Raw genomic sequence first — 23,637 nt, 5'->3', positions numbered from 1 at the left:
GTACGTAATTCAGCACCATCTGCTCGCTATGGCGAGTTCACAAAACAGGTTACTCGCCATGGCGAGTTCAAGGCGAACTCGAGGCGAGTGAAAAGTAGGTGCTCTCGGGAGTTTTGACATTTTTCTCACTCAAACTTAATTCTAATCTCCCTATTCATCTTTTTAACATAAAACTTGCTCCAGTCATCATTAAAATCATTTAGGTACATTAAACTATCCCCAAAACATCTTATAACAACAATTTGAAAATCCAGAATTTCACTCACTAACTCGCCATGGCGAGTGGTTCTGCTCGCGAGGCGAGACATGATGTTGCTCACTCGCGAGGCGAGCGATGAACATCAGTACGGCCAGAATACAGATTTTTCCCAAAAATCCAATTTTCCTTCCATTCACTCCCCAAATCAGTTTACAGATATGAATTAACTTGCTGTATACACCCAGAACCTATTCCTAACATCAAAACAACAATTTCTACTCCAAATTCATCATTTCTTCACAAAACCCAAAATCCCCAATTCTCACCAGAACTCTGTTAAACTCAAAATCAGAAATTAACATCTACACTACTGAAGTAAATCTCACTCTTACCTTAATTCAGAATGAAAAATGCACATCAAATGGATTCTCTTGGTTCTTCTCCCTTGTTCCTGGTTTTCTCTCCCAAAGCTTGGTTTCACGTAAAACAGTTCTGACTCTCTTTTCCTAACTTCCCATTACTTAACTCCCCTTAATTATCACTTAACTCCCCATAATTCTAATAACTTCTATTATTTCGCCAAACACCAAAATAATTATTATTTCTCACTTATTCTAATTATTATTAAAATAAACTATATAATAAAATAAACACACCACATAAATCACCAAAAAATCATATATTAGACTCCACATAAATCAAAAATAAATAACACAACGATTAGAGCGTTACATTAAGGACCAAAAGAAAACAATTTTTTTTTTGTGAGGATGAAAACATTCATTTTTATTTTTTAGGGACAAAAATTAAAATTCGTTGTATTTTTTAGGATGAAAAACTTATTTAACCCTTATTTTATTTCAAAAATTAATATAATATGATATGATAATGTATGAAATAATGGTTATTCAACATTTTTCAAAAACATTCATATATTTCCGTAATTTAAGAAAATAGTAGAGAATATTGTGATCTATATATATACTATACAAATACACATATACTCTTAAGAATAATATTATATTTTTTATAGTATATTTATGTTGAATATTGCCCCCATAACTTAATATGGTTAGTTTTCTCCTAGGTTGAAGATGAGTTTTCATCTTCCTAGGTTGAAGATGAGTTTTCATCAACACTGTCACCTCATTCAATAAGCAGAATTTCAATGAATGCATTCTTGGAGGCTCAAAGAATTCATCTCACGTGTATCAGCAACATCGCGATTGTGCAGTCACTCAATAAGACATCCTTGAAGGATCAAAGAATCCCTTTCCCATAAATCACTTGTAATTTGATATTATGGAGACAATATAAATTATACACCAGATATACACAAGATACGATACTATGAGGTAACGGATAGAACCTCTTATGACAATAGCGTCCAAGGTTCCATCTATCTCTTGACTTGCAACCTGTTAGATCCATCAATGTCTTGATGCACAAAATTCTGCGGCATTCTTCAATTACTTCAGTCAACAAATTAGAAAAGTTTTGGCATTTGGTTCATGTATCTCCATTCAGTTCATGAGTTCACCTCTAAATGTTGAACTCTGTCAGAAATTTTGTAAGAGACACCAGCCCAGTAACATCAGTTCCAAGCTGTTAAATAGCTAAAAACAGAACAACTTAATGCAGTAAGATATTTTTCCAATATTATTGCATCCTGTGCACACTTGCAGTAGAATACGACCATTCTGTTTCATTTCAAAACATTGCTCTACGACCTTTTTCATACGCTAAAACATGTTCTTAAGGCATATGCTTGGTACAAATTATAAGCCTCGTCTTTGTTATTCACATGGCCAAATGTGTGTAAGGCTTATCTATCAAGGATTGCATGGCCAAAAGTGGAAAGCGGCCAAAGCGGACCTATAAATAGTAAATCAATAACTTGTACTAGTTGTATATAATTGGTATTAGCCATTTTTGATTTTGCTATTCCTTTTATTTCATATTATGAATACTTCATGAAATTTTGAGTAATGATTAAGGTATTTTGCTATTTCTTTTTGAATAAAATGGTATCTGTATTAAATTTATTAGTGGTCGCACCACCAAAATAGCGCCCGCTACGCGCCCCGCTCCTGCACCGCGCCAATTATTAGGTTGGCTGGCCGCGCCGCATTGACAACAGAGGGAGTAAACAAGTTTTAGTGCTTCACACATGTTTCTGCTAATGCAATGTGGAGTAAACTAATTTCATGAAAATGTATCCTTAAAAGAATGCCAAGCCGAGTGCTAATGGCTTTTACATTGGCTATAGCCACAACTTCAAATTCAATACACGGCATGAAAAAACGTGGGAACGAGGTGCAGGATCATGGACGAAAGTGACCATTTACTCCATATATATATATATATATATATATTGAGAGGCTAAAGAAAAACAAGAAGGGGGCACTAGGTGTATATTTCGGACCACACCCACCCTTCATTTTCACTTGCCAAAAATAACACATCACTAAAATTTACACAAACCCTAACCTTACTTAGTTTTTAGTGAGAGAAACTTCAACTTCTCTCTAAATTTTCTTTCTTCTTCATTCAGCGAGGAGAGACTATGTTCGTATGTGATGTACTTTATCTATTTGAATGAATATTGTTTTGTTTTTTTTTGTTTTTTTTATTAAAAAAAGAACACAACACAAAACTCTCTCTCCCATCCTTTCTTACCTTTTCCAAAATTCCCTTCACACCATTACTCAGCCCTCCATTCAACCTCACCTCTTCATTCTTCTCATTTTTATTTCCTCAAATTCTCATCATATATTCTACATTCATGATGAATTGAAAATACCCACTCATGAAGGGATTAATCTTTGGTGTTTCTTGAGGTAAATTTTTTTGATTCATATAATGATATCTAGCTTTGATGAGTAGTAAAAACTAGTATATATGAAGTCTAGGTTAGATTTTCATAGGTTCCTTTTAAACCCTAAGTCTAGAAAATTGGGGGTTTTACCAAATTCTTTTATCTGTTGTTATTTCAGCTTTGAATAAGTTTTCTCAAGAGTTATAATGATTGTATAATGTTCAGATTCGGTGGAAATCGCTACGGTGGCCGTTCCTGAACGCATTGCTAGGAACAAGCTTGAATCTTCATAGTTGTGACTTGTAAGTAGCTAAATTTCATTGTGGCATGTTTTTATAAGCAACAAATTTGTTTTATAGGAGAAACAAATAATTTTTTTAAAAGAGAATCTCATTTTCCTTCAAAAATAAGATTTCACTATTTTGTTCATTTTCAATAACATGAACTTAATTTTGATGAGAATTGGTAGCTATTGAAAAATTGAGGTGATAATGTGAATAAATTGTCATATGATAATGTGAGTAAATTTTCATATGGTAACACTGTTCTGGGCGCGCGACGCCAAATTCCTGTTTCAGTGAACTCGCATCCATGGAAGCAGATTGGTCTCAGCTTCCGAGAGAACTTCTGCAACTAATATCACAAAAACTCGACAACAGTGAACTCTATCTTCTTCGCTTTCGTTCCGTCTGTTCCACTTGGTGCTCTTCCGTCCCAAACTACCGTTGCAACAACCATTCATTCTTGAAACAGATTCCACAATTCCCTAACGAAATCAAACCACCCACAACATCAAACCGACCCGCTCCTACTAGCAATTACGTTCGCTGCCTCTCCAAACAAAATATTTTTCTCATCAAACCACCAAACCAACAAACTCCTCTTCGCCCTTGGTTGATTAGAATTGGTCCTGATTTAGACGGCATAACCTGCCTCTGGCATCCGTTCCACCTTTACCAAAAATATCCTTTACGTTTTGCACATGATCTCATCGATTTCAACCAACTCCCTGTTCTCCATCTGGGACACATGTTCTACATTCACGGCCCCGACTCAGATCAGACTACGCGTCTCCATTATGGAAAGGTCGTTGTTGCAACAAGTGATGTGGGACAGCCTCTTGCTCTTCTCACATACGACAGCTCTCTGGTACCAAAGATCTTCCGATGTGGGGACAATTCTTGGACGAGTATCCCCACCATGTCAAGGTCCTTGTGGGGAGACATCTGCCTATTCAAAGGCAGGCCTTGCGTGGCAGACAAAGATGGCCGCACTTTGATGATTGGACCGGATTCCACCGTTCACTTGCTGGCCAATCCGGTGTTTGGTGGCAATGTTAAACACTTGGTGGAGAGTGAATGTGAGTTGTTGCTTGTGGATTGCCATGGAATTGATACTTCTAATGCTGATAAGGATATAAGGTTTGATGTATTCAGGCTTGATGAGAACGAGAAGAAGTGGGTCAAGTTGGCAAATATTGGAGACATTGTTCTTTTTGTGGGGGGAGACTGTTCGTTCTCTGCTAAAGCTTCAGATTTGCAGGTTCGAAGTGGGAATTCTGTGGTCTACAATATATCTGCTGACTTCAGCAATCTTGATAAAATACAATCTGGAATGCGTATTTTTCGCTTGGATCAAGGTCGGGTCTCCAAGTTGTCTGGTTATCACAATTACATCAGGTTATTTTGGCCACCTCCAGAGTGGATCGTCAGGCTGCATTCACATCCAGAGTATGTTCTCTTGCATTTAAATGTTTATAATGTGATAGTGGTGGTAGTGCATTATTGTGCTTAGTTTCTGTAGTTAGATTGTTTAAACTTTGCAACTATTACTCATGGAAATATGAATATTGAAATAATATTACATTTTGACTCAATTTTTTTAACTCCTTGGATAAGTTAAAATTGGTACCTGGACTTCAATTTTCTTTTGTGAGCTCCTTAATTTAACTTTTCCATATATACAGTTAGAATTGCGGTAATAATCCTGAATTCTAAGTTCAATTTACTGTTAAATGAACATGCTTATAAAAGTGAAGTTTAATGAAGGAACTTATAAGCATAATTCTAGCTGTATATGAAAATGTTAGACGAACATAGCATAATAATCATGTGATATACGTTGTATGACACTACATTGCTTACTACTATCATTGTTTCAAATTTCTGGTAGATTTGGAACTTACTAATAGTGTATAACGAATTGAATTTATATTATAACAACAACACTCTGAGAATAAATTTCTTTACAGTTGCTTACAATAACTGCTAGCAACTAACACAACCTCTGGCAATTGGAGAGCCTAGCCTCTCTCTTCAACCTAATCAACATAAGAACAAGGGAATCCCCATCACATTCCTACCCTTATTCTAAATTAAAACATGCAATTAAGTTAAATTGGGACCTGTAAATTGAGATGCACCTAACACAACATTTGTAACTGAAGACCTACTAACAAATTTCTTCCTACGAGTGTCGGTAAATATTCCCAATTAGTTATGCTATTGAATTTAAATTGCAGATGAAACAATTTTTTGTAGTTGGATGAGTGCTCTTAATATTGATTGTCCTTGTGATAGTCATGTACAATGGTGTTATACTTATGCTAATAGTGGTGGATTGAAAATAGAGCTTAGTTAAAAGAATGTAGACTAGGTAAACTCTTTTTAAATCTTTTTTTTCTATTTGTCATGTTTTATTGCTTAGACTAGGCGTTGGCATGTTGCCCTTACAATAACTTTGCATCCAAAAGTTTGAGTTTTATAATCTTTGTATACATTGTTGGTTATCACTAAGCACATGTTTGCAGCGTTTATCGGTTATATTTGCGAGTTACTACCTGTTCATATTTAACCTTTCCATTCTTCTTGTGTAGGTATTGAAGAATTCTAATCCATCATTTCATTGGTTTGTCTTGGTCTCTGATGACATTCTTGTAATCATGAAGTAGTATATGGTGTTAAGGATTTGAAAGAACTATGAATACTAGGTATTGAAGAATTCTATAATCCATCATTGGTTTGATTTGGTCACTGATGACAATCTTGTAATCATGAAGTAGTTAGTATATAGTTAGTATATGGTGTTGTTTTTTTTTTTTTTTGGTCTAGTAGCCTAGTGGCTGGAGCTCACACATTTAAATATGGAGAAGTGGAGTGTTCGGGATTCGAACCCCAGCCCCTGCATAAATTATGCAATGTCCCTGCCAATTGAGCTATGCTCACGGGGACAGTATATGGTGTTGTTAATTGGAAAGAACTATGCATTACAATTTTAATCCATCTAGAAACAATGATTCTAAGTTTGAGGAGCTTGTTTCCTTTTTCAGTGTCCTCATTGTCAAGTTCAGAGGTTGATTGCTTTCAAGCTCAATGTTCTAATTTCAATTATGCTGTTCATATAAGTCATTTATGTAAAAAAGTTTATCAAAATCAAAATCGTATATTGTTAATTTGTTATACCCGATCAACGCGGTTCATATTTAGTGATGAAATCATGGGCGAAGATTTTTCATATCGATATTTTTTTTGTTTTAAGTCTCTAACTTATTTTTAAAGTTCAGTTTGACTCTTAACTTTAAAATCGATTAATTTGGACCTTTAACTTATTTTAAGAGTTTAGTTTGCTCTCTTAACTTTAAAATACAATTTAGTTTCTTACTTTTGCAAGTTAATGCAACTTGGACCATTAACATACACAAATATACTATAATACATCAATTGAAAGATCAAGTTACATTAACTTACACAAATTAAGAGATCAAATTTCATTAACTTACACAACTTAGGACTAAATTGAACGGTTTTAAAGTTAAGGAATCAAAGTGTTATTTTAGGCAGTTTTTTTAATGTGTATACCAATCATAGCAATGTATACTCAATCCAAATTTGAGTAACAATGAAGCAATCTCTTAGCGGACTAAATGAATAATTAAACCTAATATATGTATATATTCCATAAGCCTTTTTTTAGGAATTTTTTATAGTATATAATAAACCTATTATATACTATAAAAAATTATAATTGATGAACCTAATAGGAGTTGAGTCTTGCGAAAGAGATTAATTTCTCACAACGTGGCGAACCAATGTTTGAATCTAGTGGCGGAGCCAGAAAATTTATAGAGTCTGGACAAAAATAAAAGAGCGATAAGTTTTACCTACGGAAATAACCGGGGTGCCAAAATTGTTTGTAATATATATCGAACAGTTTCAATATGTAACAAGAAGCGGTAAGTAGATAAAGTGGTTTGTTTCTTTTGATTTTAGTGTGGGGGAGTGGGTTTCAAGTCCCTACCAGGACACATTTTTGGAGAAAATATTAATATTAAACATATAGGAGAAATACTAAAAAGAAGAGGCGATGGGACTCAAACCAGAGACCATTGAAAGTACGCTCACCATTTCACTGCAACCAAGCAAACTTATTGATTATTTATGTCTAATATGATATATATAGAAACCTTGGAGGATGGTATGACTCCCATGGGTCTCCAAAGAGATCCACCCTGAATATCGGTTGAGCCCGGGCTAGCTGGGTGGTGAATCCGCCCCTGTTTAAATCTCAGTAAGTACATGTGTTTAACGCAACTCAATTATGATTATTTAAAAAAAGAAAAGAAAGTAAGTATGGAAAAATAAATAAATTAATGAATAAAAAACAATTCGAAAAATGCAAATGAAACTAATAAAAGTTGTCTCAATTTATAAGTAGTGAACTCATCTACAAAATCATGAGTTCAATTCCTATTATCATATGACCTCATTAGTCTTTAGCAAATAAATAATAGTATATTTGTTTACATTTGGTGAAAAAAAAAATAGTATATTTATTTCAGCATTGCTATATCCCACGAAATCTGAAAATACGAAAGCCACGATAAGGCACAATGAAACAGTTACAAAAGTTTTTTTTTTTTTTTTTTTTTTAATTTTAAAATAATATAATTTAGGATTTGGTAGCAATTATGATCAAGCTAATCTTATTCTTGGCTTTCGTGGAACAATGCTTCGTGGAAAACAGCATTTTCCTATTTATTTATATTTGATGAACGTTTACAGTCGATTGAGTCAAGCTCATTTAAACTTTCTTATATGAAAATAAAAATAAAAATAATGGAGCAAAATTGACATCCATTCCAGCTTTGAAAACAACAAAAGCCAACCACGAATACAACAGAGTTCAAATTGAGTCCCGCTAAATAAATTGTTTAACTTCAATCTTCTTCTTCATTTCGTCTAGTTGCATCAACCGGCTCCTTACTACACCCCCACTATTACACACTCCACCCCCCTAAAACACTATATGTGAAGAATCAGAACAACTCTTCTTCTCTCTCGTCCCTTGCGAGTCTCTCTCTCACTCTCTCCCTAACCACACATACCGCTCTCTCTCTCTCTCTCTCTCTCTCGCCCCTGCTCACTCTCTCTTAGTTCTCACAGTCTCACTCACTCTAAGGTAACCCAATTCATTCTCCAATTGCTTGTTTTAGGTTTAGGGTTTTCAAATTTGGAATTGAAAATTGCTTTGTAAATCTCTCATCTGTCATATTAATTCTGATAAATAACCCAAATTTGAACATTTACTTGTGCTTTGTATGCGAATGTCGATTAGATGAATTAATTATGCTTTCTTTGTACAATTCTGCTTCCAAACTCACTATTTTATTTTATAGGATTAACAAATTTTTGGGAATTGGGAATTGAAATTTTGTTTGTCATGAATAGGTTGTATTTATTTAGATTGGAATTAGAATTTTGTTATCTACATTTTTTTGTTAGTTATAATTGAAATTGGAATTTTGGAATGTTAGTTTTTAGTTACTGAATTGGAATGTTAATTAGTTAGAATTGAAATTGGAATTTTGGAATGTTAGTTCTTTGAAATTTTAGCCACACATAGACTAAATGTCTAGATCCGCCTCTGTTCACAGCCATGGAAGCTGCAGTAATTGATGCCGGTTCCAGTCTCCTCAAAGCCGGATTTGCTATTCCCGATCAAACTCCTGCCATGGTAACAATACCCCCCTTTCAATTCTCCTTTCTCGAAATCAGCAATGTGTATCTCTAATTGTGATTGTTTTTGATGTTTTTGTATTTGTGGGTTCAGATAATTCCTAGTCAGATGAAACGAATGGTTGATGAAACAAATGATAATGGTAATGGTCAGTTGGTGGTGGATGATGTCGCGGTTGAGCCAGTGGTAAGAGGTTATGTTAGAGATTGGGATGCTATGGAGGATTTGTTGAATTATGTTTTGTACAGTGGACTTGGATGGGAAATTGGTAATGAGGGACAAATATTGTTTACAGATCCACTTTGTACCCCAAAGGTATTTGATTTTAGTAGTTATGTTTGTTTTTGATTAATTTTTAATTTAGTGTTTTTGAAAGGGTTGTTTTTTATTATCTTATGTTCAGCTTGATTGAATGTGTACTGCATTGTGATTTTGCAACCTGTTTTGTTCGATGAAGCACAGACGATAATAATTTGATAATAATTTGAAACCAGGAGGCTGGCCCATAGACACCGATAATAATTTGATAAAACTAAAGTGATTGAAAGTACCACATATGTCAGACGTCAGTGTATTGTTAGTGTCTGGCAAGGATATGTTCCTGACACTGTAAATTCCTTCAAATTGGAGGGTTGGTGCTCTACACATTGTTGTTAAATAGTAGCTATAGTGGCGATACACATTGTTATTGAATTGACATTGAAACCAGGAGTGTAGTTTTTTTAGAGTTGCCAATAAAAATATCATTTCAAACTGAGAATCAGGATAATAAACATAATACACTAATTAGATGATATTAAAATTAAAATAAAAAAATAGAAGTGGATGAAGTTTGCAATCCTAGAGCAAATAAAAGGTGAATTCATAAGTTGCTTTTATCGATTCCACTAGAAATTGATGGGGCTGCTGAGCTGAGTTCAGAACTATAGCCACTGATTATTGTTTTTCACCCAACGGGTATCGTCGCGGTCATATCCGTTATTGCGGTTGTTGTCTCCACTGCTTGTTACGGTTTCCAGTTGCCGTCTCTGTTTCTCACTCTGTCGCCATTGTTGCAGAGTTCGTGAAAGTACAGCTTTTTTCTTTCAATCTCTCCTCTCTCTACAATTGGTGAGCGACATTTTTGTTTCTTCAATCTCACCTATAATTATTTTTCTGTTACAGTAGAGAAAGTGATACGATCACTTTTTTGCTTGAGATGCAATATGTACTATGTTAGTTTGAGACTCAATATGGTTTTTTTAAATGGATACGGTTTACTACTTTTTCCAATGAAATGGATCGGGTCAGTTTTGATCAAAGAGAAAATGTTTTTTTTTTTTTTTAAATGGTTCACTGGATTTGTGGATATAGTTCTCATGAACCAGTTTTTTTGCACACCCCTGATACACTATAGTGGCGCTATAGCACTACTGTGTAGCAGAATTTTAACAGTCCTCTATTTTCCGATATCTGCAATGGACAACACTGGGGATACACATGTTTTGTTTCTGCTTTGATGAAATTATTTAGGGTTTTAATGTCATATACTACAAATTTAAGGTTGTGAAAATGTAAGTCACTTGTTACTGTTTAGATACACCCAAACGTTAAACGCATGCTTCTAATCATGTTTTAATATCTTGCAAACACAATAATATTACTTTTTAATATCTGTCTATAAATAATGAAATATGGCCCAATATCCAAGTAAAATCTGTTATATAGTCAGTGTATAGAATTTTTATGTTTTTTTAACAATCATTTATGACTAAAGCTAACCAACTTTATTGAAATGAGTACTTATTTACACCTTTTACCCAATCAGGGTTTTAATGCATCATGTATTGTGTGTGTGTGTTTGTGTGTGTTGGCTTGTGTATTATACCATTTGCCTCCTTGGTTACCATACTTTATTATGATGATCCTAGATAATTTTGATATCATTTTTGTGTATGTTTTCTTCTTAGGAATGTTTATGTCTACTGTTTATGGTTTATCCTACTAGGCGCTGGGTTGTTTGTGCATTCTTTCCTTGAAAATTAAATCGGGGGTGGCAATAGTTTTCTTTTAAAATGTATTATTTGTTTATACTTTACGTATATGCTTTACTGATTTTTTTAACAGATGTATTTATATTATTGCTTTCCAGGCTAACAAAGAACAGTTAGTGCAACTTATGTTTGAAACGTTCAACATATCAGGGTTTTATGCCTCGGAACAGGCAGTTTTATCACTCTATGCCGTGGGTAGGATCTCTGGATGCACAGTTGACATTGGTCATGGAAAAATAGGTATCTATATTTGAAGCAATAGGGATTTCAAGATTTGTTAGAATTTACGAATAAGTATTTAAGCGGTGTTTGATGTGCTTTCTATATGTCAAAGTCCATAAATTATCCCATGTTTGCAATTGCATATTCTTTTACCACGTAGATTGTTTCCTGGCTACTTCATTATCTTCATAACTATGTGATAAGAGTTGGACACCTGGCGTCGGTATAAGTTAATGTAGTTGAATTAAATGGATTTCTTAAAGAAGTCCTCTCAGCCCCATGGATCTATATTTGTAGATTACATATAATTTAAAATTCCTCAATTTTAGATCGGTATATCTGCCTTCAGCAAGTGCATATTCTGTTTCACATTTTAATGCAATGACACAAATATCAAACAATTCAAGAAGTATCAACACATCCCTTAAAGCTGGTGCGTAAATGTATGCATGGAGCTTGTTAAGTTGTTATATATGTAATTAACTTGGACCTCAAAGAAACACAGGAAAATGGTTAACAATTGATATTTTTGAAATGGAAAATGTTAGTGTTAATGTTGTGCATGGGGATAGAACCCTCAACCTCCTTATCATTCTACATCGTAACATGCTCCCACCCCAGCCACCAAGACAACGTTACATCCCCAAAATTCACCAGGTAGTAAATAATAATTTCCTTGTATATGACATTTTCTAGGATTAAACGGCATTCACTCGCTATATGGTTGGTTAGCTCTTGTATTCAAGTTGGAAATAGTTTAAAGGTTGTTTGATTGTCACAAATGAATATCAGAGAGGTTATTTTGCAAACTTCAGTTTTTGAAGTAGTCGTTTAAACCATTCAAGTTTAGAAAGTGCCATTGCTATGATTTAAAATTTCCACATGGTGGTAACTTGGAACACAAACGGTTCTGATATGCTTGTTTAATATCGTCATTCATGATAGACAATCGAACGAAGGTTAATACATATTTTTTGTTTCATGGATAGATGACTAAGTATTTGTTAGATGCAGAATATACAAGAGATAAATGGGAATAAGAGGGTATATGAATTCTGCATACTTTATTGTTAGCCTGCTATAACATCCAACAGGGCAGTTACACAAGTTACAACTGCTATATAATACAGAAGCTGACACACAAATACAGAAACTGTCTAAAATAACCACTCCTCTAGGAATCAGAGAGCCTAGTCTCTCCCAAGCCACACCAAATGACAACAGACTGTCTATTATGAGACATCCTTATTCTATTTATACACAATACATACTAATAATTACAATTGGGCCTAATTTAATTTGGGCCTGCGTCTGAAATGTACATGTCTAATAGGCGGCCTAGTAACAATATTTTACTTTCAGTTTGACTTTTCTCTTGATATTATTTGTTGTTCTGTGTAACTTTATCTTATTTGAATTTTGTAACCAGATATTGCTCCAGTAATTGAGGGTGCTGTTAACCACATTGCCTCAAGAAGATTTGAGTTTGGAGGTACTGATCTAACTAATTTCCTGGCTCAAGAACTTGGCAAATCCAATCCACTAGTGAATATCAGCATATCTGATGTCGAGAAAATAAAACAGCAATACTCATGTTGTGCTGAAGATGACTTAGCTTATCAAAAGACAGAAGACTCTTGTCCTGTGGAAACACATACCCTTCCTGATGGACAGGTCTGCCTTTTGATTCATCTTTTATTGGTTATGATTTATTATGGTAATTGCTTATTTACCTGTTCCCGACTTTATGTTTGATCAGTTCTTCAATAAAGTTTGTGCTCCTCGAATCTGATAATCGTGAATTAAAATTGGTTACTGAAGAGGGAGGCAAATAAAAATGAAAGACGGGATAAGTTGAATCAATTAGGCGATAGCAGGGTTTATTTTATTTTTTATTGTTGTTCTTGATTTAAACAAAGCTTGAGCAGAAGAGAGGAGTTGGCCGACGTTTGTTGCCATGGAAACATTCTGTTTTATTCATTATCAACGTGAAACATTATGTTTTTGGCTGGTGATATGATGTTTTCTTTCATTCGAATGTGTCTGAGCTGGATTTTTTCTATGGCCTTTACAAGTTCTCTCCAAAAATTTTATCAGAAAACATCTGATTGATTTGATTGAGGTTATTTAAGATTCTATTTTAGATATTTGAATTGTGAAATATGAAACTATCTCAAATTGGAAGTTTCAAATCTCAACATTTTTTCTTATTTTACGTCTAGATGTGTTGGAGAGATTATCATTTAGGAAATTAAATTGAAGATTACTTATGGTCTATATCTATTTCTTCTTTATATGGAAGTAATTTAATATGGATGCCCCATGCATAGTTATATTTTAGTTCTCATAAAGTTTGACGGGCTCTAGTAGATTTGTCCCTATATCCATTCCAGTGGAAGAATGTGGTTAATCTGACCTGATACATGTGATTTTCTTTGTTTTATTAATTTCCGTAGGTTATTGGTTTCATGTATGTTGAACATTATGATCATAGAGATGATCTGGATGGTGATAGACCTTTGACTAACTTTCTTGGGCAGGTGATAACAATTGGAAGAGAAAGATATACAGTTGGTGAAGCTTTATTCCAGCCAAGTCTATTGGGGTTAGAGACTCATGGGATTGTAGAGCAGCTTGTCCGTACTATTTCAACCGTGACATCTGATAATCATCGGCAACTTCTGGAAAATACTGTAGTTTGTGGCGGCACTTCTTCCATGACTGGTAAAATATTATTTTTCCTTCTTTCTTGTATTTAAATAATAAATAACATATATTTTATTGCTGCATTTAAATTTTTACAAAATGGAATCACAATTTTCTGCTGTATATGTGGTCATGTGCTTTTTTAAATTGCAATGTGATATGGCTGAATATTGAGCCATGATAAGGTTACATTTGGTTTTAGCCTATCAAAATGTAACATTTCAGTTTTTTTGTTGACTATTTAAATACAAAGTTAATCTGTATTTGAAGGTGGAATGTTGTCGTGATCTGTATGGTGATGTTTGGACTTTGAAGCAAATTGATTGTGTCTTCTTTTATTTGTAAAACCGAGATGTCCTGCTTGCTAAGTGATGCTATTCATAAGATAGACAGAATTTACTATTTTGCCGTCAGTGATTTATTTACATTTAGTTTCATATGGAATTTAGGTTTTTTTATCGCTAGCAAGTAAATTTCTACTGTCTGATTCATCAACTGATTCAGTATGTTCATGATAAGATGAAGGTCATCTCGAAGCAATCTGACCTCTTTATGAGTATGCTATTGTTTTATTTCTGCATTTTAACATGCTAATATTGCTTCTTGCTGCAGGTTTTGAAGACAGATTTCAGAAGGAATCTTTGCTATGTTCATCTGCCGTTCGACCTACCTTGGTTAAGGTAATTTGTTCGAGTTTCAGTTACCTTCTATCTTGTGACTGTTAGAACTTCTCAGTTAAAATAAGTTAATGGTTTTTTCACTTAGGAAAAAAGTTCTCACAATTTTTGTAGGAGTTTATGGAGAAATTAAATGAGTTTTTGTAAAAAGATTTGAGATGCAAAAGTTAATTGCACCTTATGCAAGACACCATTGTTCAATCTTATAATATTTCTTTTTTCATATATGCTTATGAAGAAGTTTATATAAAGTTACTTGTAGTATTGTGAAGTAAATCATGTAACATGTCTCCAAGGCATTATAGGCTTTGTCCTGTATTTCTGTGCATGATTGTTATAGTTTTTTATCTTATAATTTATGCTATTGCCAATAATCTCTGGTTTTTTGCAGCCTCCGGAATATATGCCTGAAAATTTGACCATGTATTCTGCATGGGTGGGAGGTGCCATACTTGCCAAAGTAGTTTTTCCTCAAAATCAGCACGTAACTAAGGCAGACTATGACGAAAACGGGCCTTCCATTGTTCACCGGAAATGCTTCTGAAGGAATGTTTTTGTACAATATCTTCAAATAGCTTGTTCTATTACACTTATGTTAGAACATGCGATAGGTCTTCATTTGACGTCAGATTCTATATGCTAGTCTTGCTAGATGTGTACTTGTATGAATTTTAGAAACTATGCAGTGGATCTACGTTAATTAAACTAGTTTGTATTTCTGTTTACCAGTGTTTAGGCACCAAATGTAGACGATTTCAGTAAAATCTTGGTTTGAAAAAATCATTAAAACGTGTAATATGCAGCAATATCAGTTTGCTTATCTTGTAATGAGTAGAGCCTGCAAGAAATGAAGTTTCCTCGGTGATATGTACTTGCACATTTCTTACAACTAACGTCCACTTTTTTGCTTGTAATTTATTGTTCTTTGTTAAAATCATGGTTTAATCAGTTGATATAAAGTTACTATTAGATTTTGAATGCTACAAAACAGCGTTAAAAGATACATGGAGTGGTGTAAATATGCTACTTCACTGGAATACGGATCAGCTTTCCTCATATGTTTGGATATGTTGTGACGAATATACTAGTGATATGAAATCGAAAGTGATTGCTCTACGTGTCATTTGGTTGCTCAACAGCCTTCCGGGTTTATCGGATTGTAACTTTGGATTACATAACATAAAATCTATCAGAAGTTGCAAAAAAATCCGACGAGTGTTTTTTGCATCGGAGCGTAACTCTCGATCAACTTGTTTCTATTGTTTGAAAATTAGAGAAACGAAAGCTTAATTAACTTAGCTCAAATGAAGTATTTCATTTCTCAGTTGTAAAGTATTATTTTTTTTCCATAGCAAATCCAAATACATTATCCTTCCTTAAAATTAATGGGGAAAAATGGGTTCCGTCACTCTCATTTATCAAAGAAAATAAAAAATAATGGGTTCAGCAATATGATTTTTTCAAATTTCATTGAAGTTTTTTCTTTTTTGTTATTAATTTCTAAAAGTGTATATCAAACTGAAAAATACACATGTTTGTCAAAAATCAGCGCAAACTTGAATCATTATTTTTCCAATTTTTTTGACCAACAAGTGTAAGCATTTGTGCCTAATCCTGATCAATAACTGATCTAGTATATACACAAATCCTAATTAATTTAATCCATCCTTCTTTCTTTCTTCAAGGGTGACACTTAGGAAAGAACATTCCACTATTTGAATATTTAACATTGTCACATTTTGCAATGGTGTCCTTAATGTTTTCTCCTGTTATTTTCACATCTTGCAAGTGAATTCCTTTGCATGGGACAGCTTTGCTACATTCAAGTTTGATTGCAACTTCTGAAGCACTTGTTCCTTTTATGTTTTGGTACATCACATTGCTCAATTCCACAGCTGAGTTCTGTAATTTGACCATGAATTTGATTAAATTAGTAACAAATATTTAGAGAGAGAAAAATAACTAAATCAAGTAGAGGATAACCTGTAGAATTCAAATAAAATATACTACAAAATCAAGACAAAAGGAGACTATACAATTAAAATTAAAATAATTAATTTAAACAAATAAATCAATATTATAGAAAAACGATTCGAACCATAACAGTCCAATATTATAAGATTTTTTAAATGATAAATCTTTTTTTTTACATCAGTAAAGTGGAATAAAACCTTGACCAATTTTTTTTTTTTAAAAGAATAAATTGTAGTTTGAACTTTGAACCATGAAACAAAACAAATATAAAATGGCGGGGGGTGTTAAAATGAATGAGAGCATGGGCTTGGAGCCCATATTGCAAAATGAAAAACAATTTTTTCTAGATAATTGCTATTTATACCCCACATCATGTTTTGTTTTTAGACCTAAAGCTCAAGTTTAGGTTGTTTCCTCTGATTTTGTTCGTTAATTATATATTTTTTTTCTTCTGCTAGTAATATCAAATATGAAAGTACTTAAGAAATTTAAAAACAATTACCTGTTCTTGACATTTCTTTTTTTGGTCACAATATTTTTGATCTATGATTATGGGATTAGTCACATTTCGCACAACTATGTTGATAAATTTGATGTTTCTTGCATAGCCAGAACCTCCCTGCATTGAGATATATAGTATGAAAAATAAGACATTAAAACAAAAACGATTATATTTCAATATAATAATTTATTTTTAATGTGATTTCTATATTTTAGAATTATATAAATTGAGTCCTTACTTTTAAACAAATAATCAATCAATAAAAATATCTTAACTTTTTTAAGTTATCAAGACATTTTTCCTCAAAAAAAAAGTTATAAAGACATTTGAAAACTTGGGTAAAATAAGATTTCAAGTATATGGACATCTAAAATTGTAACAATAAAAAAATGAAAAAAACACTCTTTGTTGGTTCAAATTAGTTAAGAAGAAGGACTAAAGAAAGTTGAACCACACAATATAAAATGTTATTGACATGTTTGAAGTAATAAGGTTAGAAACTGGTGGACTTTGTAAACTTGCCTAACTTGGTTAGTTAAAGTATTGCATGTAAAACTTTATGTTTAGTTAGAAATTAAAATCAACCATTAAAAAAAAATCCATTATTAATCCATGTAACATTAGTCAACTTCCCATTATTATAATGCTAATGCACCTAATTTGGTCCTAATTAACATAGTTTAACCAAAATTATAAAAGAAACCATATGGTAAAATAAAAAATTAAATTAAGTGGGTAGCTTTAATTCCACTCTTTTTATTTTATAATTTATAAATGAGCCTTAATTTATTTAATTAAAATGTTGCAAAATTTTAAAGCCATAAATTTACCTGCCAAGTCTTTATTCTGACTCCATTAGTGGTTCCTATTAGTGTGGCTCTGTTAACTTCCACATTAGACACTTCAGCTTGTGTGTTACCTCCACCTAAGCTTCCAATGCTACAAAACAATAATAACCACATCAATTTTTTTTAACCAATCAATTAAAAATTCAATGACAAAAAAAAAATCAACAAAGAGAATGATACCTGATTCCATGTCCTGGTCCACATGTAATATCTGTTGCTCGAACATTTTTGGACCCACTTACAATTGAAATACAATCATCACCTTAACAAAAATAGTGAGGAATAAATTAGAATTTTGAGAATTCAAGTAACTATTTATTGTTATTTATTGGGTTATAAACTTATAATAAACTTATAATAGATGTTTTGTTTATTACTTCCTAAATTGACTTATTGTCTTAAAGTTAGTTTCTATAAAAATAAAAATAAAAATATTTATTTTTAATGTTATTTTAAAAATACATAAATGCCACATTTTCTTTTTAAGGTAGAGTATATATATATTTTTTTTAACAATAGGAAGATTATATATTTTGAATCATTTGTTTAGAAAATTTTGCATAATCTAATCTTTGATTTAATTATTATGACTCTACTAAAATGTTTTAACAATTTTTCATCATATAATTAGTTATGATTTTTAAAAAATTTATATTATAACTTAAAAAATGAGATATGTTATGAAAAATGATATTATAATGTGACATTTTTTTTTTTTCATTTATATATCTTTTTACCTGTCCCAATGGTGCTGTTGGTTATGAAAACATTTTGTGAATGAGTAATATGAATTCCATCAGTGTTGGGACTATGCCCTGGTGCTGTGACTATAAGATTTGATGCCCAAACATTGTTGCATCCTTGAATCCTTAAATGCATTTGTTGTGCATTTCTGAATCTTATCTTATCCACTTTCAAATTATTGCATTCATCAAAAGTCACAGCCTATATATTCAACAAATTTACCAAGAAAAGTTAAATTGAATAGAAATGTGTATGGAAGTAAAGCATGTAATAAAGTTTACAAAAATGAAAATTTAACTTACAGTTGGTGCTCCTTTGCATGGCTGTGAAATAAAATGAGTAAAGAAATTGTGGTCAGTATTTAAAATTTGAATCAAATTAAAATGATAAGAAAAAAAGTCTATATAATTATTCATTAATTAAAATTGAAATCAATAATTGAAAATTAAGTAATAATAAATTGTTATTAAGATATACACTATATTAAGAGATGGGGGTCACTTCAATTTCATTTGTGTTTCTATTTTTCTTATGCACCAATTTTATATTTTTTTAATTAATTTTTAAAGATTAAAAAAAATATTGTGACCAATTATAAAAATGTTGAAAAAAGGTCAATTATAAGTTATTTTCTTTATGTCTGTATAAACAAAAAATATCCAAATAATTTTTTGAAAAGAAAAAAAATGAAGTGTATAAATAGTATACGATTTTTAGTTGTTACTGAAAAGTAAACAAGAAACAAAAAATGAAAATAATATATTTTTCCTTAATTTAACAAATCCAAAATTAATGCATAGATTAAATGAATGAATTAAAAGGAATTAGAGTTAATATCATACAAGGCTTTCATTGACTTTGCAAGAATTTTCCCACCATATTCTTCCATTTCCATTAATGGTACCACCACCATCAACTATGAGATTTGTGACATTCTCAAACTTGATCCATAGCTTTCTATCTGCTCCATATGCTGAAATTCTAGGCCATGCTTTGATTGTTCCATAGATCTAACATAATGAAACAGTGATTAATTAAACACAAAAACGTTACAATGAGTTTTATATATTTAAGTGGACATTGAGAGTTATAATTATAAATCACTTTAATTTACCTTTAATGCAGTATTGGGTTGGCATGGCCCTGAAAATGTTATAGGATTTAGATGATAGACACTTTGTTTAGGTACCACAAGAACCTTCCCATTAGAACATGCCTCATTCCATGCCATTTCAAATGCCTAAAGTGTAAAAATGAGAAAATTGAGAGCAATATTTAAATGGAAACAAATATCAAATGCACGATTTTACAATCGGACCAATCATAATGGAATTAGTGATCAGAACAAGACGATTAAACGTTGATCACATAAATATTTTAAATGAATTTGAATCTCACTCAACAAACCCGAGGCACAAACACATATAAGTATTGCACAACTCAGAAAACATGACAACCTTATATTCAAATACAACTTCAATAAAATAAAACTCACATTCATTTTCTAAATTACCTCATTATCAACTTGTCCATCATTAGATTTGGCTCCATAGTCGTTGACATTAACCGTGTTATGAGATTGCGGCGAAGGCGCAATCGATGGATGATGAGCCCTTGCCATGAAACTAAATTGTTCATGTCTTGGTTTCACCAACCTCTCATTGTAAGGTTGATGATTTGTTGAATAATGTCTTTCTTCTAAGTAAGAGCCAAAACACAAACCAAATGAGGCTAAAATGGTGAAAAGTGAAAGAGTTAAACTTTGTGAATACATCATTCCTATGTGTTTCTTTGTAGGAAAAGAATAGACTCAATTAATTGAAAGAATGAGAAAGTTGTAACTATGATGATTGAGATGGAAGAGGTATCATATATTTATAGGAAAGTTTTGAGCTTGGTTTCAAGAGAGAGAAAATGAGAATTGAATAGGAAAGAGAGAGAATTGATTGTAGAATAAAAGCAAAGTTTTGCTTAGAATTGAGATGCTAGAGACTTGGACGAAAAACTAATGATGGGGTGTTACCAGAATTTGGAAAAAAAATCAAAATGGGGTTAGTTAATTTCTGGTCCTAACTATGTATGTGCTTGTTTACCAACAAAACAAGCCAAGCATTTTATGAATTTGAACTTTGCTATTTGTTCATGTGTCTAACAATTGACTAATGGACCGGTTTTTGTGCCTTAACATGTGTATGCAGTATTTGTACTATTACTTCATTAAATCAATTTTGTATAACTGTCATCAAACAAAACTCAAGGGTATAAAATAACTACTATTTTTCATAACTTACATAATTTTATGAGGAATAACTATTACGTCATTACTATTCCTCTGAGTATACCTTAGTTGACAGCAGGGGCGATCCAGAATTAAGTTTTAGCGTGACTAAAATAATATTATCATCGAAATCAGTAATTTTAGAAGTTTTAATTGGGTTAGTTTTATTATTACAAGTTCATTTGTAATTTTAACAAGGCCTTTTAACAATTGTTAATTTAAACAAAACAAGTCATTAATTTCCTCTAAAATCTCATTCTTAGCCATCAATCATGTGATATTTTGGGATGGGACATTGTAATATGGAAGGGATGAAGTTCAAACCTCAAATTCTCATTTTATTCACATTAAAAGATGAAATTATGGTCTTAAACAATTTGACAAAAAAAATATCACATCCTTATTACATATACTTTCATTAAGTCATTGACTTCAAGTGATTAATGAATTTAAATTGTTCAAAATAATTCAAATTTAGTCCGAATTTACTTATTTTTCATCGAGTTGGTCCGAATTTACTTATTTTTCATCGAGACTACACACTAGTAATCCTCATTGTTGAGATTGTGAAATCGGATGATTAAGACTGAGAAATTATTTTGTAAAAAAAAAAGACTGAAAAATTATTACATATACTTTTTTATGTGCGTAGAAAACTAAACTTTGACTCATATAATATTTGTATAAAGTTTTTTTTTTTACAACTATATTTGTACAAAGGTTACTCCATTTGCTTAACGGATGTTTTGTTTTTCCAGTTAGAAAAAGGAAATAAAGAGGCTCGAATTTGGTAACATAGAATAATTCATTTACAAACAATTAAATTGGACAAAACTGAATTACATAAAGTTTAGTTTCTATTTAAGGTAACCACATATTCAAAGGGATTCAGTTATTTATTTCCTAAACATACATATAGTCAAACTTTGGATATATATTCATTCAGGTCAATGGCTTTTTTTAAAGGGGAAATCAGACTTTGAAATGCATTCCTAAACAAATATTCAAAAAAAAAAAAACTTAAAATGTTGAATCATATCACATTTATTACGAGACTGTTAAAGTAAATAATTCAAATTCACATATTCTTCTCGTAAAAATAAAACAAATGTATACGTTTCCGTTAACTTAACTCAATTGATAAAGACGTAGTATTATATACGAGTTTGAACCCAATATCCACTTGTTTATTTTCAGACGTGAATTTCATTCAATGATACTTTATATAGGTGATTTAAACTTTAAACGGTCTAAGTTGTGAGGATATTTTAAAATGCATACTGAAGTATAGTTTCTTAATTTTTTTTTTTCCTTTTTGAAGATATAAAAAGGAAATGTGATTAATAAAATTCTAATCACAATTAGTCAAAAAAAAATTCTAATCACAAGGCATGTCTGAAAAAAAATACAAAACGAAAACGCCACTAAGCCATCAATGGGAGCAACACTCAAAGAACGAAAACACACCTCCCTCTCACCTTTGGACAAGTCGGAAATTTCCTTTAGCCGAAATGTTTTTGAAGAGAAGAAAATTTTGTTTCAAGGTTTTATTCAAGTTAAGAAAGTGGAATGTCGATCGAAATACCTTGATCGGCGACATTTGTATGGAAGTCGAAACAACCGATTTCCAATTTTGCTTAACTCTTAGCTAAATCAATCTATAAATTCCTAAAAAAAAAAATGAAGTTCTATACTCTAACAATCTTTTATCCCTCAAGAAAGAAACATTCAGAGTAAACTCTAGAAACTAAGCATTGTTCCTCGACACTTACAGTTCTTGTGGCAGATTCTTCATCAAAGGCTATCAATAATCGAAGAGGTTGAAAGGGATCAAACTTGCGAAGGAACCAACTCTTTGAATCTCATTACATTCATCATTGGTCTAGAAAAGAACCATCATTCTTATGTAGGAGTAATAGTTAAATACTTCAAAAGTTTGTCTCCTTGCTTCAGTAGTTTGAAATTCTAGCATATTCGCCGTGTAGCAAATTAAGTTGCACATTATTTAGCAAAATTTGCAATTCATTCGTCGTGTAGCAAATCGATTTGAATATTATTTTGGTTGAATAAAGACCTCATTGTATTTCTACAATTGTGGTTTTTGATTTATTGTCACCGTCGTTTTAATACAATCAGTCATTTAAAAAATAAAATATTATACAAAACAACACATTATATAACTTTTTTATTTTATTTTCTTCCAAAAATAACAATATCAATTTGTTTCATACGTACAATTTAGATGGTAAAAGACCGTAAGGACTATTAACAATATAAAGAATAAGAGAGAATAACACAAAAAAAGCGACTATATTTAAAAAATAATAGTGTATATTTATGACTTATACAAAAAATAAAACCCCCTTAGCTTTGGAAAAACATAAGCCATTTCTCATAGTCCATCTTCCAGTTCTTTAAGCCCATTCAATTCCAATCCATATTCCAGACACAGAAAAAAAATCCTTTCAAACACTAGTTTCTTGCCACTCTCTTTCTCTGTTTAGACACTTCAAGCTATGACTCAAGCTAATTTTCCATGTACGATGAAGCCTATTGAAGCTCAATTTAGACACTCTCTTTCCCAGGTTAGACAGTTCAACCTCTCTTATCATCTAATTATG

At 32.0% G+C, this 23,637-nt stretch overlaps 3 protein-coding genes across 3 annotated transcripts; 2 read left to right on the top strand and 1 right to left on the bottom strand.

The window, feature by feature from the left end:
- Nucleotides 1-2,849: 2,849 nt before the first annotated feature.
- On the top strand, nt 2,850-6,327 carry LOC11440786 (F-box protein SKIP23). Its single transcript, XM_003599188.4, has 4 exons — nt 2,850-3,039; nt 3,243-3,319; nt 3,596-4,747; nt 5,893-6,327. The coding sequence occupies exons 3-4, from the start codon at nt 3,609-3,611 to the stop codon at nt 5,897-5,899; spliced, it is 1,146 nt and encodes a 381-aa protein (XP_003599236.2). The 5' UTR covers nt 2,850-3,039; nt 3,243-3,319; nt 3,596-3,608; the 3' UTR covers nt 5,900-6,327.
- Nucleotides 6,328-8,183: 1,856 nt separating this feature from the next.
- On the top strand, nt 8,184-15,559 carry LOC11418666 (actin-related protein 7). Its single transcript, XM_003599187.4, has 8 exons — nt 8,184-8,474; nt 8,950-9,029; nt 9,126-9,347; nt 11,164-11,305; nt 12,717-12,961; nt 13,828-14,011; nt 14,606-14,673; nt 15,062-15,559. Exons 2-8 carry the CDS (start codon nt 8,952-8,954, stop codon nt 15,212-15,214), a joined length of 1,092 nt encoding a protein of 363 aa, XP_003599235.1. The 5' UTR covers nt 8,184-8,474; nt 8,950-8,951; the 3' UTR covers nt 15,215-15,559.
- Nucleotides 15,560-16,139: 580 nt separating this feature from the next.
- On the bottom strand, nt 16,140-20,620 carry LOC11438271 (polygalacturonase QRT2). The gene is made up of 9 exons (XM_003599186.3): nt 20,252-20,620; nt 19,853-19,978; nt 19,581-19,748; nt 19,041-19,061; nt 18,732-18,939; nt 18,175-18,256; nt 17,977-18,085; nt 17,147-17,263; nt 16,140-16,572 (listed from the first exon to the last, which is right to left on the bottom strand). The coding sequence occupies exons 1-9, from the start codon at nt 20,513-20,515 to the stop codon at nt 16,351-16,353; spliced, it is 1,317 nt and encodes a 438-aa protein (XP_003599234.2). The 5' UTR covers nt 20,516-20,620; the 3' UTR covers nt 16,140-16,350.
- Between the last annotated feature and the right edge of the window lie 3,017 nt (nt 20,621-23,637).

This window comes from Medicago truncatula, chromosome 3 (genome assembly GCF_003473485.1).
Source record: "Medicago truncatula cultivar Jemalong A17 chromosome 3, MtrunA17r5.0-ANR, whole genome shotgun sequence".
In the NCBI taxonomy this organism is placed as follows: domain Eukaryota; kingdom Viridiplantae; phylum Streptophyta; class Magnoliopsida; order Fabales; family Fabaceae; genus Medicago; species Medicago truncatula.
The sequence above is the reverse complement of the archived record's forward strand: the minus strand, read 5'-3'. Positions and strand labels throughout refer to the sequence as shown.

Coding starts and splice junctions, on each gene's coding strand:
- LOC11418666 (XM_003599187.4), top strand. CDS start 8,952: ATGGAAGCTGCAGTAATTGATGCCGGTTCCAGTCTCCTCAAAGCCGGA. Junction 9,030..9,125: donor CCGATCAAACTCCTGCCATG/GTAACAATACCC, acceptor TTGTGGGTTCAG/ATAATTCCTAGTCAGATGAA. Junction 14,012..14,605: donor CGGCACTTCTTCCATGACTG/GTAAAATATTAT, acceptor TTCTTGCTGCAG/GTTTTGAAGACAGATTTCAG.
- LOC11440786 (XM_003599188.4), top strand. CDS start 3,609: ATGGAAGCAGATTGGTCTCAGCTTCCGAGAGAACTTCTGCAACTAATA.
- LOC11438271 (XM_003599186.3), bottom strand. CDS start 20,515: ATGATGTATTCACAAAGTTTAACTCTTTCACTTTTCACCATTTTAGCC. Junction 19,062..19,580: donor GCAAAGTCAATGAAAGCCTT/GTATGATATTAA, acceptor TTTATTTCACAG/CCATGCAAAGGAGCACCAAC. Junction 18,257..18,731: donor CAACAGCACCATTGGGACAG/GTAAAAAGATAT, acceptor ATTTTTGTTAAG/GTGATGATTGTATTTCAATT.